This window comes from Hypomesus nipponensis, chromosome 14, assembly GCF_054491055.1.
Source record: "Hypomesus nipponensis isolate SF chromosome 14, ASM5449105v1, whole genome shotgun sequence".
NCBI lineage: Eukaryota > Metazoa > Chordata > Actinopteri > Osmeriformes > Osmeridae > Hypomesus > Hypomesus nipponensis.
In genome coordinates, this window is record NC_140374.1 from 7,173,249 (window position 1) to 7,187,992 (window position 14,744).

General features: G+C 40.9%; 1 protein-coding gene across 2 annotated transcripts; it reads left to right on the plus strand.

Moving 5' to 3' along the window:
• Window positions 1-484: 484 nt before the first annotated feature.
• Window positions 485-3,213, plus strand: LOC146258459 (uncharacterized). 2 transcript variants are annotated; one of them, XM_084672837.1, is made up of 3 exons: window positions 485-887; window positions 1,054-1,139; window positions 1,430-3,213. In XM_084672837.1, exon 3 carries the CDS (start codon window positions 2,464-2,466, stop codon window positions 2,857-2,859), a length of 396 nt encoding a protein of 131 aa, XP_084528963.1. In that variant the 5' UTR covers window positions 485-887; window positions 1,054-1,139; window positions 1,430-2,463; the 3' UTR covers window positions 2,860-3,213. The 2 variants fall into 2 exon arrangements, with proteins under 2 accessions (XP_084528963.1, XP_084528962.1); XM_084672836.1 differs by lacking the exon at window positions 485-887 and having other exon boundaries at window positions 896-1,139.
• The last annotated feature ends 11,531 nt before the right edge of the window (window positions 3,214-14,744 follow it).

The following is a 14,744-nucleotide window of genomic DNA, read 5'->3' on the forward strand; positions in this document are numbered from 1 at the left end:
TCTCGCAAGGACGCTTGCAAGAACGTTTTTGCGTTCTTCGGATGATAAACAGCCAATGTTTAAAGCTAGACCGGAAGACACGGAAGTGGAAAGATGGCCACGTCCAGTTTGCGCTCTCGCTTGCCTCACTGCGCCACTGCGCACTTTTCATAGAAATGAATGGGGACGCCATCTTGTAAGACAAAAGTAGCTTACTCTAGTTATATAACTCTATGATACAACGTGCATTGCTGCACAGCAAGTATCTTATCGTGCCATGGTGTACTAACAACATACATTTAAGCAATTCAAGACTTGCATGTAGAGTCAGTAATGTCACATTAAATATGTATTTCAACTCAAGCTTGTGTGGTGCGTCTTCAATGCCACAGCCTAAAATGTAAAAGAAACGTTTTTAATTTCCGGCGCATTCAAACAATCCCCTCAGTGTAATTTGGCTAGCAACAGCAGCTAGGCTAGCTTGCTCGCAGCACAATTCAGCTTCTCCGCGCAGGGCTCTTGACTGAGACCAAAAAGTTGCGTTTGGGGGCCTATTTTCAGTTAGCAGATGGAGATACTGTTTGAATCGCAACTCCATCTGAAAAATACTGCTGGTGACAACATTGTTAGAATAGCTTGTCTCAAAGGGGGTTCAGCTTGTTTCATATTAAATGGACCCATCTGCAACCGACGCAAGCAAGCACACCAAAATTGTACCCTCTCTAGTTTTTGCTACATTTTGTTACATTTTGTTTAGATAAGGGGGAGGGGGGGGCTCCCTCCACATCCACCACCAGATGCACTGTAGAGCAGAATAATGACACCGCGAATATGGACGTTTATCATCATTACTATTTTGTATTATTATTAAGGCCCCTGATTGGTCGAGGCCCCGGGCTTAAGCCCAGGTAAGCCCGTGCATTAAGGCGCCACTGGCAACAGTAATTGCCTAGTTTCTAAACCAAAAACAACCTTTCTCTGATCTGGATTTCCTTGAATGTCGCGCCAAAAAAATGAGTTATCCGTTAGACAGGAAAGTACATCATTTGACTCTCCCTTGTCGCTCTTTACCAGACCAACGACAGAGCAGAATTGTTCCCGACTGATTTGAACAGACGATGTCAACGGACAAAATTGCCAAAACGTTAGAGCTATTTGAGGTAAGTTAAACGTAATACTTGGATTATCTTTGGGAATTTACTGTACCATTGACATAAATCTTTCTTGTTCGAAGTAAAGTTAGCTGTCGTTAGCTCGCTAGCTAAGCTAACTCCATAGGCCTTATCATCGGGCATCAGACTAATGTTAGTAGAATCATTTTTTCTTCTTCTAGCGAGCGCATTTTGAACAGCTAGATTAGCCAAAGTTACCTGAGGAACTGTGAGTTTACTAATGAAGCTGACATTACATGGTTCTCGTGTTCTTTACTTTGTCTTGCTATCTACTGTAGATGGAAACTCGTTTCACCAAATGCACACATGGTGGGAGGATGACAACAAACAACAAACCAAGATGGATCGACTAAAGGTTGAACACCTTGAGGACTGCGTTAAATACCTGGAGGAGGCCAACAGGGAGGCCAACAGGGAGTTGAAAAACAACGTTCTGCTAATCACATGGTTTCTTACCTTAAAGTTGCCCATAACTTACATTAACGATCTTCTATGCTTCATATTTGTATGAAAAGAAGCTGATAGGTTATGTCTGGATTGTTTTGGGGTTGTTGTTTTTTTTTTACAAAAAGTACATCCTGGGAATGTTGTGCACATATAATAAAAGATTGTACCACGGGAGTTGAGGTCAAAGACAATGTTCATGACACAGTTATAAAAGCATTTGACGGTGTAATAACACTAAATGATATATTTATGACAAGTGAAAATGTTACCACTGTACTTGAGGTCAAGGAAAATATTAATGACACTGTTATAAAAGCATTTGACAGTGTTATAGCACTTAATGACATCTTTATGACAATTCCAAATTGTACCACTGTAGTTGAGGTCAAAGAAAATGTTCACGACACAGTTATAAAATAATTTGACAGCAGGGCTGCCGCGATTAGTCAACGTCATCGACGACGTCGACACTGAAAATGCGTTGACATCAATATTTTAAATCGACGCATCTTTTTTTTTTATCATTATAAAAAAATACAAAAAACGCTTCAATTCGTTATAACAAATGTTATTCTTCAATATCACAATGTAATTGCTGCTTGCATGATGTCATTCGTTGTCTGCTCAAGTCATTGGTCGGCTCCAGTCAACACTCAAATATCATGGCAGCTGCAGAAGAGTCCGACTTGGTTCCGAAACCCGAGTCCCCAAATACCCGAGGCTTTAAAAGTATGGGAATACTTCGACTTAAGCTGGGAACACAAGTCTCCCGGTCCATCAGCACCGGATCACCTCAGGGCCACGTCCTTTCTCCTCTGCTTTTCTCCCTGTACACCAACAGCTCAATGCTCTTAAGACAGTGGAGATGGTTGTGGACTTCAGGAAGAGCTCAGCCCCACTCACCCCCATCACCCTGAGTGACTCCCCAGTCAACACTGTGGAGTCCTTCCGCTTCCTAGGCACTATCTTCTCCCAGGACCTCAAGTGGGAACTGAACATCAGCTCCCTCATCAAGAAAGCACAACAGAGGATGTACTTCCTTCGGCAGCTGAAGAAATTCAACCTGCCAAAGACAATGATGGTGCACTTCTACTCAGCCATCATTGAGTCCATCCTCACCTCGTCCATCACCGTCTGGTACGCTGCTGCCACTGCCAAGGACAAGAACAGGCTGCAGCGTATCATCTGCATAGCTGAGAAAGTGATTGGCTGCAATCTGCCTTCCCTCGAGAACCTGCACACCTCGAGAACCCTGAGGTGAGCGAGGAAGATTGTGGCCGACTCCTCCCACCCTGGCCACTCCCTGTTTCAGTCACTCCCCTCCGGCAGAAGCCTACGGTCCATCAGGACCAATACTTCACGCCACAAAAACAGTTTTTCCCTTCCACTGTTGGCCTCTTCAACAAGGCCAAGGGTCCACACTAACTTTAAATGACTTCCTGCAAAAACACATTACATCTACACAATTCTACCTTGTACATTTGTATCTTTTGTAATATTTGTATTTTTTGTATTTTCATATTGTAATTTAGCAACTTATATATAACCACATATTTCAATTTTAGGTTTCTATATTTTTATTGTATGCACCTTCCTGCCAAAGTAAATTCCTTGTCTGTGCAAACTTTCATGGCGAATAAATCCCTTTCTGATTCTGATTAACGCTATCACCAAACAATAAGGTGGTTTGTACATTGTGCAAAGTTGCAATAGCATACCACAGTAGAACTTGCGCTATGCACGAGCACCTGAAAAGAAAACATACAGGCACTATACTGGATGATTGACTCCCAGAAAAGGCAAAACCACCATTGTCTGGTGTTGTCTATTCATGTTTATAAGGGAGAGCCTTTTTTGGAGGAAAATGTATCGTTTAGATGAATCCACTAATAAATGAAATAGTCTACAGATTAATTGATAGAAAAATAGTCGTTAGTGGCAGACCTATTTGACAGTGTAATAACACTTAATGATATCTTTATGACAAGTGAAAATGTTACCACTGTACTTGAAGGTAAAAAGAATGTTCATGACACTGTTGTAAAAGCATTTGACAGTGTAATAGCACTTTATAACATCTTTATGACAAGTGAAAATGTTACCACTTTACTTGAGGTCAAGAAAAATATTAATGGCACAATTATAATGGTCTCATGACAACCATTGTCAAAACCAACCACATATGACAGTAGTATTTAATGCTAACACATAAAGCTAAATACATTGCTTTGAAAATGTATAGAAACACGTAATCACCACAATATTACACCGTCACTTAAACATCAGGGAAATCAATCTGTCCAGCTAGGAAGCATAAGCAATTGTGAATCAATATCACCTGTTTTGGTGCAAATGAAAGTGACAACAGGTGCACTGGAGAAGCAACAGCAAGACAACCTCACATAAAGCTAAATATGTTCTTCGAAAATTAGGCCTACTATGATATGTTTATGAGAGGTTATTTTGTTTCAATTTACATTTACATTTAGTCATTTACTAGACGCTCTTATCCAGAGTGACTTACAGTAGGTACAAGGACACTCTCCCCGAGGCAAGTAGGGTGAAGTGCCTTGCCAAAGGACACAACGTCATTTGGTACGGCCGGGAATCTAACCAACAACCTTCTGATTAATAGCCCGACTCCTTAACCGCTCAGCCATCTGCCCCTACAGTTAAGGTCAAGATGTCATAACAAAGACAGTGACAGGTTATTTTGTCTAAGTTAATGTCAAGTTGTCATGACAAAGACATTGATATGTTATTTTGTCTCAGCTAATGTCAAGTTGTCATAACAAAGACATCACAAACAATGTCAACTTTGCATAAGAAATGACATAATCAACCAAATGACGCCTAATGACAACATTCATAAATATTCATAGACATCCTTTCATGTGTCATGTCATGGTTATGACCGTGCCATGACAGTGTCATGTCACTTTTATTCACACCCCTTCAAATAAAGTGTTACCATCTAATTAGCTTACTAACTAACTGACCAATGGACTGATCAACTGACCAACCAGTCAGTTAGTCTGTAATACAACTGTAAACCAGTGAAACAACTATGATACCAGCCAGTCACCAGGAGCTTGCAGTTTCATTAGCTTTCACAATCTGCTGACACCTGTTTTACTTCAATTCCTTTCTGCCTGAACACACACATGTACACATGCAGACACATGCACGCACACACAAATACCCACACACACAAAGTTAACCAGTTTCCATAATGTGGCTTTGTGCATGTGCCAATTAAAAAGAAAGATAAATGGATCACAGTGCCTTGAAAATTTAAGATGATTTTCAAAAGAGGACCATTATTATAGCTGTAAGAATGACTTAACATTCTTAACAACCTGCTTTCAATTAGACGCTCTACAACAGCAGTGAACTGGAAAGGCATCTGCACTGAAGTGATACATCAATTCTAGTGGCTATAAAAGACATTGTTTTACCACCACTAGTCACGTACAGCCAGGAATAATATTTCCCTCCGCAATTTATGAGAGGGCAGAGACGCCTGTTGGATCTGGAAGGTTAATTAGTAACAAGGAAGGATCCTCCATTTTAATTCCTCTGAGATGTTTAATCAAAGTACTCCACAAAGTGCAAATGTCAATATAACATCCTTACAACCAATCTTGATTTTACCTTCTCACTATAACTGTCCGTCTGTCTTGCCATCTCGCTCTCTATCTCTCTCCCACTGTCTTTTCCTCTGTTAGTCTCTCTTTCTGACTACCTGTCTCTCAATGCCTTTTTCTCTCACTGTCTCTCTCCATGTCACTCTCTACTTCTTTGTGTTTCTCTCTCTCCCTGTCTCTCTCTTTCCCTTTGTCCATTATCTCACTGTAGATATTCAGGAAGGGTAATTCAACAATTCTTGCACAAATTCAGTATTTAGGTTTCCCATCTCCCAAGAATCCAATAACTCCCTCTCTTCAGTAGTCATATGACAGGGTTACCTTAACATTTAATGAAAGTCAAGAAAACTCTCATCTTAGGGACTGAATTAGCAGGCTGTGCATCAAACTCACTCCTAACCGAACATGAAGATGAGAAATAGTTTCAGAATCACACAAACCATTAAATAGAACCAAAACATGATCAGGAATAGCCCTGCTGTCTCTAGCTACCTGTTATACCCATCTCATCAGAGTCGTTTCTGCTGAGACTCATCATCTTCTGGAGTGGAGTAAATGAGTGAAATACAGATGTATTATTCACCAGGCTCTCCTAGTTTAGTCCTATCTGCTCCTCTGACCTATTCAGGAAAAGTGTTTTCTTGCTGCAATCACCCTTGGGCTGAATCCCCTGTCCACCTTGCTCTCTCTGTCCTCGATTAGCTCAAGTAGCATGATGACTTTCCTGCTACCTACTAACTTCTTCTTGAAATGCCTTTGAGACTTACCTGGCAAACACTTAGATTCACATTTACTTAATTTTTCAGATGCTTTTATGCAAACAGTCCTATGTTTTTGTTTTGTTTGTTTGTCATGAGAAAGCTGGCACACAAAGTCCAGTTCTATAAGCTCTGGGGTGCAAGTAACATGGCTATGCTCTCAACCTCTATCAAGCCATGCATGATGTCAGTCCCTATACTTGCCATCACAAAAACAGGAACTATTACTCAGTGCAATGCCTTCAGAGTATAAATAACCAAGCACCAGAGTGTTTCTTCACAGGGCTTGTCAAAAGATATCCGTCTATAGATAAAAGACTGTCAGTAATAATTTATCCCCCATTATTTATACAGATATGTCTCTCTGAAATACAAAAGTCTCTTGCAAGGCCCAGCATTAGTGTCCTCCCACAGACCGTGTATAGGAGATAGCATCTGACCTCTATGAGACCTGAGCTGGCGTCAGATAGACACACAGACATCAAAATAGAGTTATTCCCTGAAACTACAAAGTATGTGCTGCAGACAGATAGGCAGGCAAGCATGCAGGTAGGTAGGTAGGTAGGTAGGTACAGACAGACAGACAGACAGACAGACAGACAGACAGACAGACAGACATAAAGTACACTGACAGACAGGCAAGAAGGCAGAGTAAGGCCCAATTTATACTTAAGTCGCAGACACTTTTGAAAAGGTCGCCGACAGAAATGGCGTCACGGTTGACACTTTTAACCGTCGCTTGAATGTGTCGCCTACCAGGAGAAATTTCTACTTGCGCTGATATCGTCATAGTGTTGCGCAAGTGTGATTGGCTAGATAGACGGCACGCGTCGTTGAATGCATTGTTTTTAATTTTCAGTGAACTCAACAGCTGTTTAAGATGGAAGGAATAGAGGAGAGATTGGCAGAGCAAGTTAGAACATATCCACACCTTTATAATGCCTCTCAAAATTAGCTACAGCCATTTTTCTCAGATCGATCACCTAGGCTACAAAGCGTAAACAATGTAACCATAGCTATGTGTTTGCCGAAGTATAAATGCAGCAGCTTCAGCGACACTTTTTTTTCTTCGTCGGCGACCATTTCAAAAGTGTCGGTGACATAAGTATAAACTAGGCTTAAGGCAGACAGACAAATAGAGAGACAGACTGACAGGCTGGTTAATCAGATACGGGTGCCCTCTGTCTGGGATAATGGAAAACACTGGAACCTCTCGCCTCTTAATTAAAAGTCAACTTTTCAACAGGAATGTTTGTCTAGCACTCCTCTACTTGATTGACTGTTTCTCTAGCACTCCTCTCTCGCCAGACAGACAGTTTTTCTACCACTCATCTCTACCTGACAGACTGTTTCTCTCTCCCATAGCTGAATGGCTGACTTCAATTACACTACATTGAGTCAGCTTCTTTGGTCCAGAGACCGTGAACAAACTGGTAGTGACCTTGACTAGCTGTGGCCGGTTCATTTCTTGCCGGTGTTTAATCTGATGGAGGGGTATTTTCTCTCTATCTCTCTCTCTCAGAAGTTGAAGCCCAAGGCAACCCATATTTTCAACACCACAGGTGAACAATATAATAGTGTTGTGGACTGCTTGCTCATGTCTAGTCAGCATATGTATAAAACCAAAACATTTCAAGCAAAACCAGGCTGGAATGAGTATGTTGAAGAGTTTCATGCTGAGGCCTTTAGGGCCTTTAAAGTCTGGGCTGAATCAAGCTGGCCAAAGTTTGGCCCTACATTTGAGAATATGAAGAGGGCTAACTTGACCTTTAAATATGCCCTGCGCTACATCAAGAGAAATGAGAACGATCTTTGGTCGGATACATTGGCCAAAAATCTACAAAGCAATAGTCCTATTGATTTCTGGAGAGAAATAAAAAAATAAACAACTCTAAAATGCCCCTACCAACTAACATTGACGGCTCAAGTGGAGCAGATCGCTCAGCTGTGGCAAAAACACTATAGTGAAATGTTTTACTGTGTCAAAAGCGATTCATTCGTAGTTGGTAATATTGACAAAAGTGAAGATGTGACTATCTCCACAAGAGGTCTATGATATAGTGATGGGGCTTGATAACAAGTCATGTGTTGCAGACAGGATATCTGCTGAGCATTTAAAAAATGCCAGTGGTAAACTGTATCCTTTGCTTGCCATCTGTTTCACAGGAAAGCGTTTGATTATGTGAACCATGAAAAGTTATTTGATAAATTATATAAGAGGGGTGTTCCTAAATGTCTGATACGAATCCTGGCTTTCTGGTATGCCCAACAAAGTATGTGTGTGAAATGGGGAAACTCTATATCTGCCCCATTTCAGTAGTATATTGTCTCCATCTCTGTTTAATGTTTATATGGACGATTTGTCAATACTTTTAGATGATTGTACAACGGGCTGTAGGGTTGGTAACAGTATCATCAGTCATCTAATGTATGCTGACGATTTAGTAATTATCTGTCCATATAGTGCTGGTCTACAAGAGATGTTACGGGTGTCCTCCCAATATGGATCAGATTTTGATATCCAATACAACGCAAAGAAAAGTAATATCATGATTGTTCGGAGCAGGGGGGACTCTAAACTCTCTTCCCCTGACTTCTTCTTGTCTGGAAACAAACTAAATGTTATCGATGATTAAAGACCAAACTGTTCAAGGCATACTGTACCCCCATGTATACTGCCCATCTGTGGAGGCACTACAAAAAGAGTAGTATGCACAAACTGAATGTTGCCTATAATGATGGCTTGCAAATGTTTGTCAATGTGGATGTGCCCACCTGCCCTGCAGTGCTGCGCAGACTCATGTACAGCTGCATGTGCAGACTTACGACCTCTATGAAGAGTATCATCCTGGTACTAACCAATCCAGCACTAAACTCAATACGTTACTTTTCAAATATGTGGACTCACTGGCGTCTGAGCCTCCTCAGAAAATGATGTACCTCGTTTTTTTATTATATGTTTGTATGTTGTTTTGTAATCTATGGACCTAGAAAGTGCTCTAAATAAAGTTTATGATAATAATAAAAATCAAATGTAGTCTGTGACTGTTTTAGCCTTTTCAGGCCTGAACTTCTTTTTGCCCTACTGGTAATCAAAGCACAAAACATATGCATGTATTGTTTCTATGACATATTATGCATATTTCAATACATAAATGCAAAGGAATCCACAAAACCTGCATCAAGCTATCTATGTATCCTTCTTTAAAACACAGACGGCATGTAGCCTAAGCCTTGCAACTTTTCGACATTTTCTCTTTGTCTATTTGTCTTCTCTGCTTGTAAGTTTCTATCCCCCCACCCCCCAGCCTTGGACATTTCCATAGGCATTTATCTCATGGGTCTCTCTGCATTACTGCAGATAAGGAGCAGTGAAGTGTGGAGTGGGCCAGACAGGCCTCCATGGCTCTTCACATATGGAGCACTTGTTACAAACCAAATACTCACCAGGGAGGGTTACTGAGCACAAGGCCCATCTTCACTCTGCCACACACCTTGCTCAACCCCTGCCCACCACCCCCCACTCTCCACTGCATTTGATGCGCCTAGCCATATCCAGGCAGACGTTTTCCAATGCTTGAGCACACATGCTGATTGAAATGGAAGTAGCGCTGAACACACAAAGATAAAACTGATTTAGCTAAAGCCAACCATAATCTCACTTTTGGCAAGACGGGCGGAGTGGGGTTGAAATTACTTGGAAGAGGGGGAGGAGGCCGGGATGAGAAAAAAGAAAATCCCATTTCAAAAGGAGAGGCTTGGGGAACGAGAGGGGGACAGATGAGGGGGACTGCTGATGAGTGAAAGAGAAGGAAAGAGAAAGAGGGAGGGGTGGAAAGGTGGAGAAGTGGAAAGGTAAAGGGAAAAAGGATCCAGTAAATAGAATAAAATAAATACAGTATGACATATAAGCTCTACACACACCACGGATGCTGGCTTCACACAGGTACACCAAATACCAAAAAATAAAGAAAATAATGACAGCAGACCAGCAGACTCATGTATCCTGAGTCTTCATTTGTACTTCCTGTTCCTCCTTCCGTGATGTTGGAAACACAGTGCTGGAGCACACTGACCTTACCAAAAGCATATCTACATCCACAGGTGTTGAGACCGGATAAGAGGAACCAGATGAGATCGTTTTCTGGACATGGTGTGAAGGCCTTCTCACTTGCAGTCTCACTAGACATGGTGTTGAAATCACTTCAGAATGACCTGCAAATTGGCTTCTGGCATTGCTATAGCTGCTGTCATATTCAGGATCAGTGTCAGCCTCTTCTGTCTCTCTCTCTGCATCTCCCTCTCTGTCTTTCCCTCTTTCTCCTGGCCTGCAGCCATATTCAGTAACTGTGTAATTTCAATGACAAGTGGTATTCAGCTCAATCTCTGCTGAAATGTAGAATTTCCAACCCGCACTGCTCTGACCCCCAGTCAATGCTACTGCCAGCCTGACAGACAGACATGTGAAAGGAACTCTGATATCCTGTATCGTCTGCTGTCTATCACAAGCGAATCCCAGTATCTCTCCAGACATCTTTATTTAAGACCTCACTGGCCCCAGGTCTGGGGAGGGACAGCATTTCATTGTAAGCTGTTTGAATCAACAACCTTGAATGAACTAGGGTAGGCTATTGTGATATGCTAGGCCTATTAACGTATGTCCAGGGCTCTCAAGTCTCACGCATCTGCCATGATACTCACGCAATTCAGCCATTTTCCGCTATATACAATTGCGGGACAAGTATAATTAGTGTTAAGTTATAAGTTATCCCTTATTTCTCAGCATGAGAAATGGTTAAAATGTGTGAATGCTTGAGACTTGAGAGCCCTAGTTTCATAAATGAAACTATGTTTCATTATACATACTTTTTGTGTATTGTTTTTAACAGTGTATAACTAACTAATTAGTCAGGGTAGTTGACTCCTGGTGCAGTCAAGGCTTGTTTCTCAACTACAACATTTCTGAAGGCGATGGAACGTTGGTCAACGTTTCAATAAAGTACAAGGACTGTACCCTAACAGTAACATTAACCCTAACTCAGAGTCAGGTGGCTGAGAGGTTAGGAAATTGGGCTAGTAATCTGAAGGTTGGGAGTTCGATTCCAGGCCATGTCAAATGCAATGTGTCCTTGGGCAAGGCACTTCACCCTATACTTGCCTCAGGGAGAATGTCACTGTACTTACTGTAAGTCGCTCTGGATAAGAGCGTCAGCTAAATGACTAAATGTATCCACTGGAACTTTTAAAAGACTAAATCCCCATTCAGTTTGAGTTTGTAAGTCACGTGACTGTCTCATCCTGGTAGTATGTGGCCATAACCGCGGTTTTCTAGACAAATTCGGCTACTTTGAAAACAGTGTCGCTGGTGAAAATGTATTTCGTAGGTGGCGGGTTTCTGGGCTACTTCTAAATCTCACTGCATTTCTTCCCCATGGTGGCCTGCGCTGGGAGAGAGGGAAACAGCACGGATGGGGAAAGTGTGTGGAGAGAGTTCAGAGTTCATAACTTACAAACCCTTCCTTTACTAAAGTGTCTCCTCCATAGACTTATATATTAACAGCCACAGCTAGATTTTTATTCCAAGATGGCTTCCCATTCATTTCTATGAAAAGTTCTCAGTGGCGCAGTGAGGCAAGCGAGAGCGCGATATGGACCGCGCGTCATTCCAAACTAAGTCGTCCGGTCATGCGCAGAAGCTTGTTCCTTATGGAGGATCAAAAGTGCCACAATGAATTAAATAAATACACCATTAAATAAATACACCATTAAATAATTACTTAAATGTGTCATTAATTAATTAAATACCGATTCATTTAATGTTTTATATATAATTATTTCCCTATTTAAGTATTTCATGCTACATTTCATGCTACATTTCATGCTACATTTCATGCTACATTTCACAACGAGTTGTGTTGCAGTGCTTCATTAATTGTTTTATCTGTCAAACTCGCCCATCAAAGTCAGTGGGGTGGGGACCCTGTAACCCCTTAACCAATGATATGTGCTTTGGGCTTTAGTTGTCATGAGTATCTGTCAGTTTTCAGAAATACAATCGGTGATTGGACGGCAAAGATATTAAGGCGGGAACCATGGGAATTTTATTTCCCATATTTGAATGGTCCGGCAGGAAAGGGTTAGATAAAAGGGGAAGACTCGATCCTGCTAGCCCCCATGCCATTTGAGGTGCAGGATAAAATGGCGAAAACATCCGGAGCTGCTTAGAGAAGCAGCACATTTGATAGAGGAAGATCTGACCAGAAATCCTCCGGCTCCGGCAGCTCAGTCACAGCCGATACCTGCCGCTCCATCACAGCAGATACCTTTTACTATGGAAGCAAATCGTGACCAAAATTCAAATGAAAATGCATTCCAGAAATTGAATTTTTTTTTCGAAAACGAAAATACATTTCTGGAAATGCATTTGAATTTTAATTGTGTTCACGATTTTGCAGCCATGTTCTTGAAAATGCATTTCTGGAAATACATTTGAATTTGAATTGTGGTCACGATTTTGCAGCCACAATGGCTGCAAAATCGTGAACACAATTCAAATTCAAATGCATTTCCAGAAATGTATTTTCGTTTTCGTCTTCTGCCCGCAAAACTATGGAGGATTATAGGGGCCAAAACTAAATAAATAAATACTTGGATACATAAATAATTATATAACACAAAGCTTAAACAAATGACTGATAAATGAGTATATAATGTAATACCTAATTGATATACAAAATACAAATTAAATGAGACACTAAATATATAAATGTTACATGTATTTGTGTGTACATATATATATATATATATTTACATTTTAATGTGTTCACATTTATTTATTTATCTTTACATTTATTTACTTATCCTTACATTTATCCACGGTGTAACTTGCTGCAGCAAAATAAATCCGTCGTCCCACGTCACCAAGTCAGGGGGCGGGTTCAAGCATCTGATTGGTGGTTCAACTTGAATCGACTGCTTTTGACTATTCCAAGATGGCAGCACCTTGTGCGTGTTCAATGAATGAAATATTGAATGCTACAGTGGTCGAAATGTTGGCGGTAGCTGAAGAGATGGGGACGCCTGCCAATTCACTTTTACATCATATTGAGAGCTTCACAGAAATTATCGGAATGATATTGGCCCTAACTGACACAGACATCAATGAAAATGTGTTCACGATCCTCAGCGAGATGATACAGCATTAGGGTGGGCAAATAGATCTCTAGACCGACAGTGGCCGGGTTGGGAAACCCGGCAACTATCGATACCAACGTTGGTATCAATAGCCTGATTGATAGCGTGATAAGATCGATACTTAAGTTTCATTCCACACTGAGTACACAACTCCCTTTACATCATAGTGGTTGTGCAAACACCGTCTAACTTCGCTCAAACTCACTTTGCCCCTCCCCTGCTAGGCTGAGTTGTTGCCGTGCACGTGCAGTAACACGACTCAGCGGCACACATTAACAGTATTTTTTTTACAAAACTCGTTGTCCTGTGTTTTATTAGGATCATAATGTACAATTAATTAAAGGAAACATTTTAAAAGTTCATTCAAATATTTATATTGATGATGCATTCACTTAATCAATTATGAGGCATTGCTTTCCCCGACACAAAAGTAGATTAACTGCTTTTCTAAGCCAAAGTATCGGTATTGGCAATACTGGCCCTGTATTTATCCATTGCACACCCCTAGCAGCTGTACAGTGAGGCAATAGAGGATCCTTCTAGATTGAAGAGAGCTTGATCGACTGGTGAAGTCTGCCTGGTGTGTAATACTGTTCATTTACCAATCAGAGGCTTTAACCCGCCCCCTGACTTGGTGACGGGGGACGACGGATTTATTTTGCTGCAGAAAGTTACACCGTGGATAAATGTAAGTATAAATAAATAAATGTAAGTATAAATAAATGTAAGTATAAATAAATAAATGTGAACACATTAAAACGTAAATATATATATATATTTATATATACACACAAATACATGTAACATTTAGATATTTAGTGTCTCATTTAATTTGTAATTTATATATTTTGTCTGTCAATTAGGCATTACATTATATAATTAGTCATTTATTTAAGCTTTGTGTTATAATATTTATTTAGTTAGTTTTGGCCCCTATAATCCTCCATACAAAACTGCCCATAATTCGAAAACGAAAATGCATTCTGAGCGGCGCAGCAGAGTGACGTCAGTAGCCTCTCTTCTTCAGCTCCCTGCTGACCGAGCTACCCATCTTGTTTGGTAGGGGTCGGTGTGCACATACGCATTGCATTACATGGCAAAATTTTCCGGGAAATTGATTTAATTGCCGGGTCTTTAGAGGACGCATCACAGATCATGGCGCTCCCTCAAATTGTGCAGACACTGAAAGAATTAGCTGAACTGGTAGAAACTAATAATATATCTGAGTATGATGCCCGTGACCTAGTAGAACTAACGGAGTTGCTAGTTGCTTGAGGAAGACCCAGATCATCTGGGATAGCACACATACGTCTTGCCGACGTCGGCCCGATGTGTAGAAGATACGTCGGCAAGACGTATGGAGATAGTTGGTATTTGATCGAAACTGACTTCCAGACGATGTGTGGACGATGAATCAAATCACACCCGGCCGCACTACAGATATATTCTGATAGATAACTCCTTATATGCTGTTAAATACTAGGTTATGTCCGATCTCTCAGAAAGCAAATATTTAATTATCCATAACCAATATGAAATGTCACTTA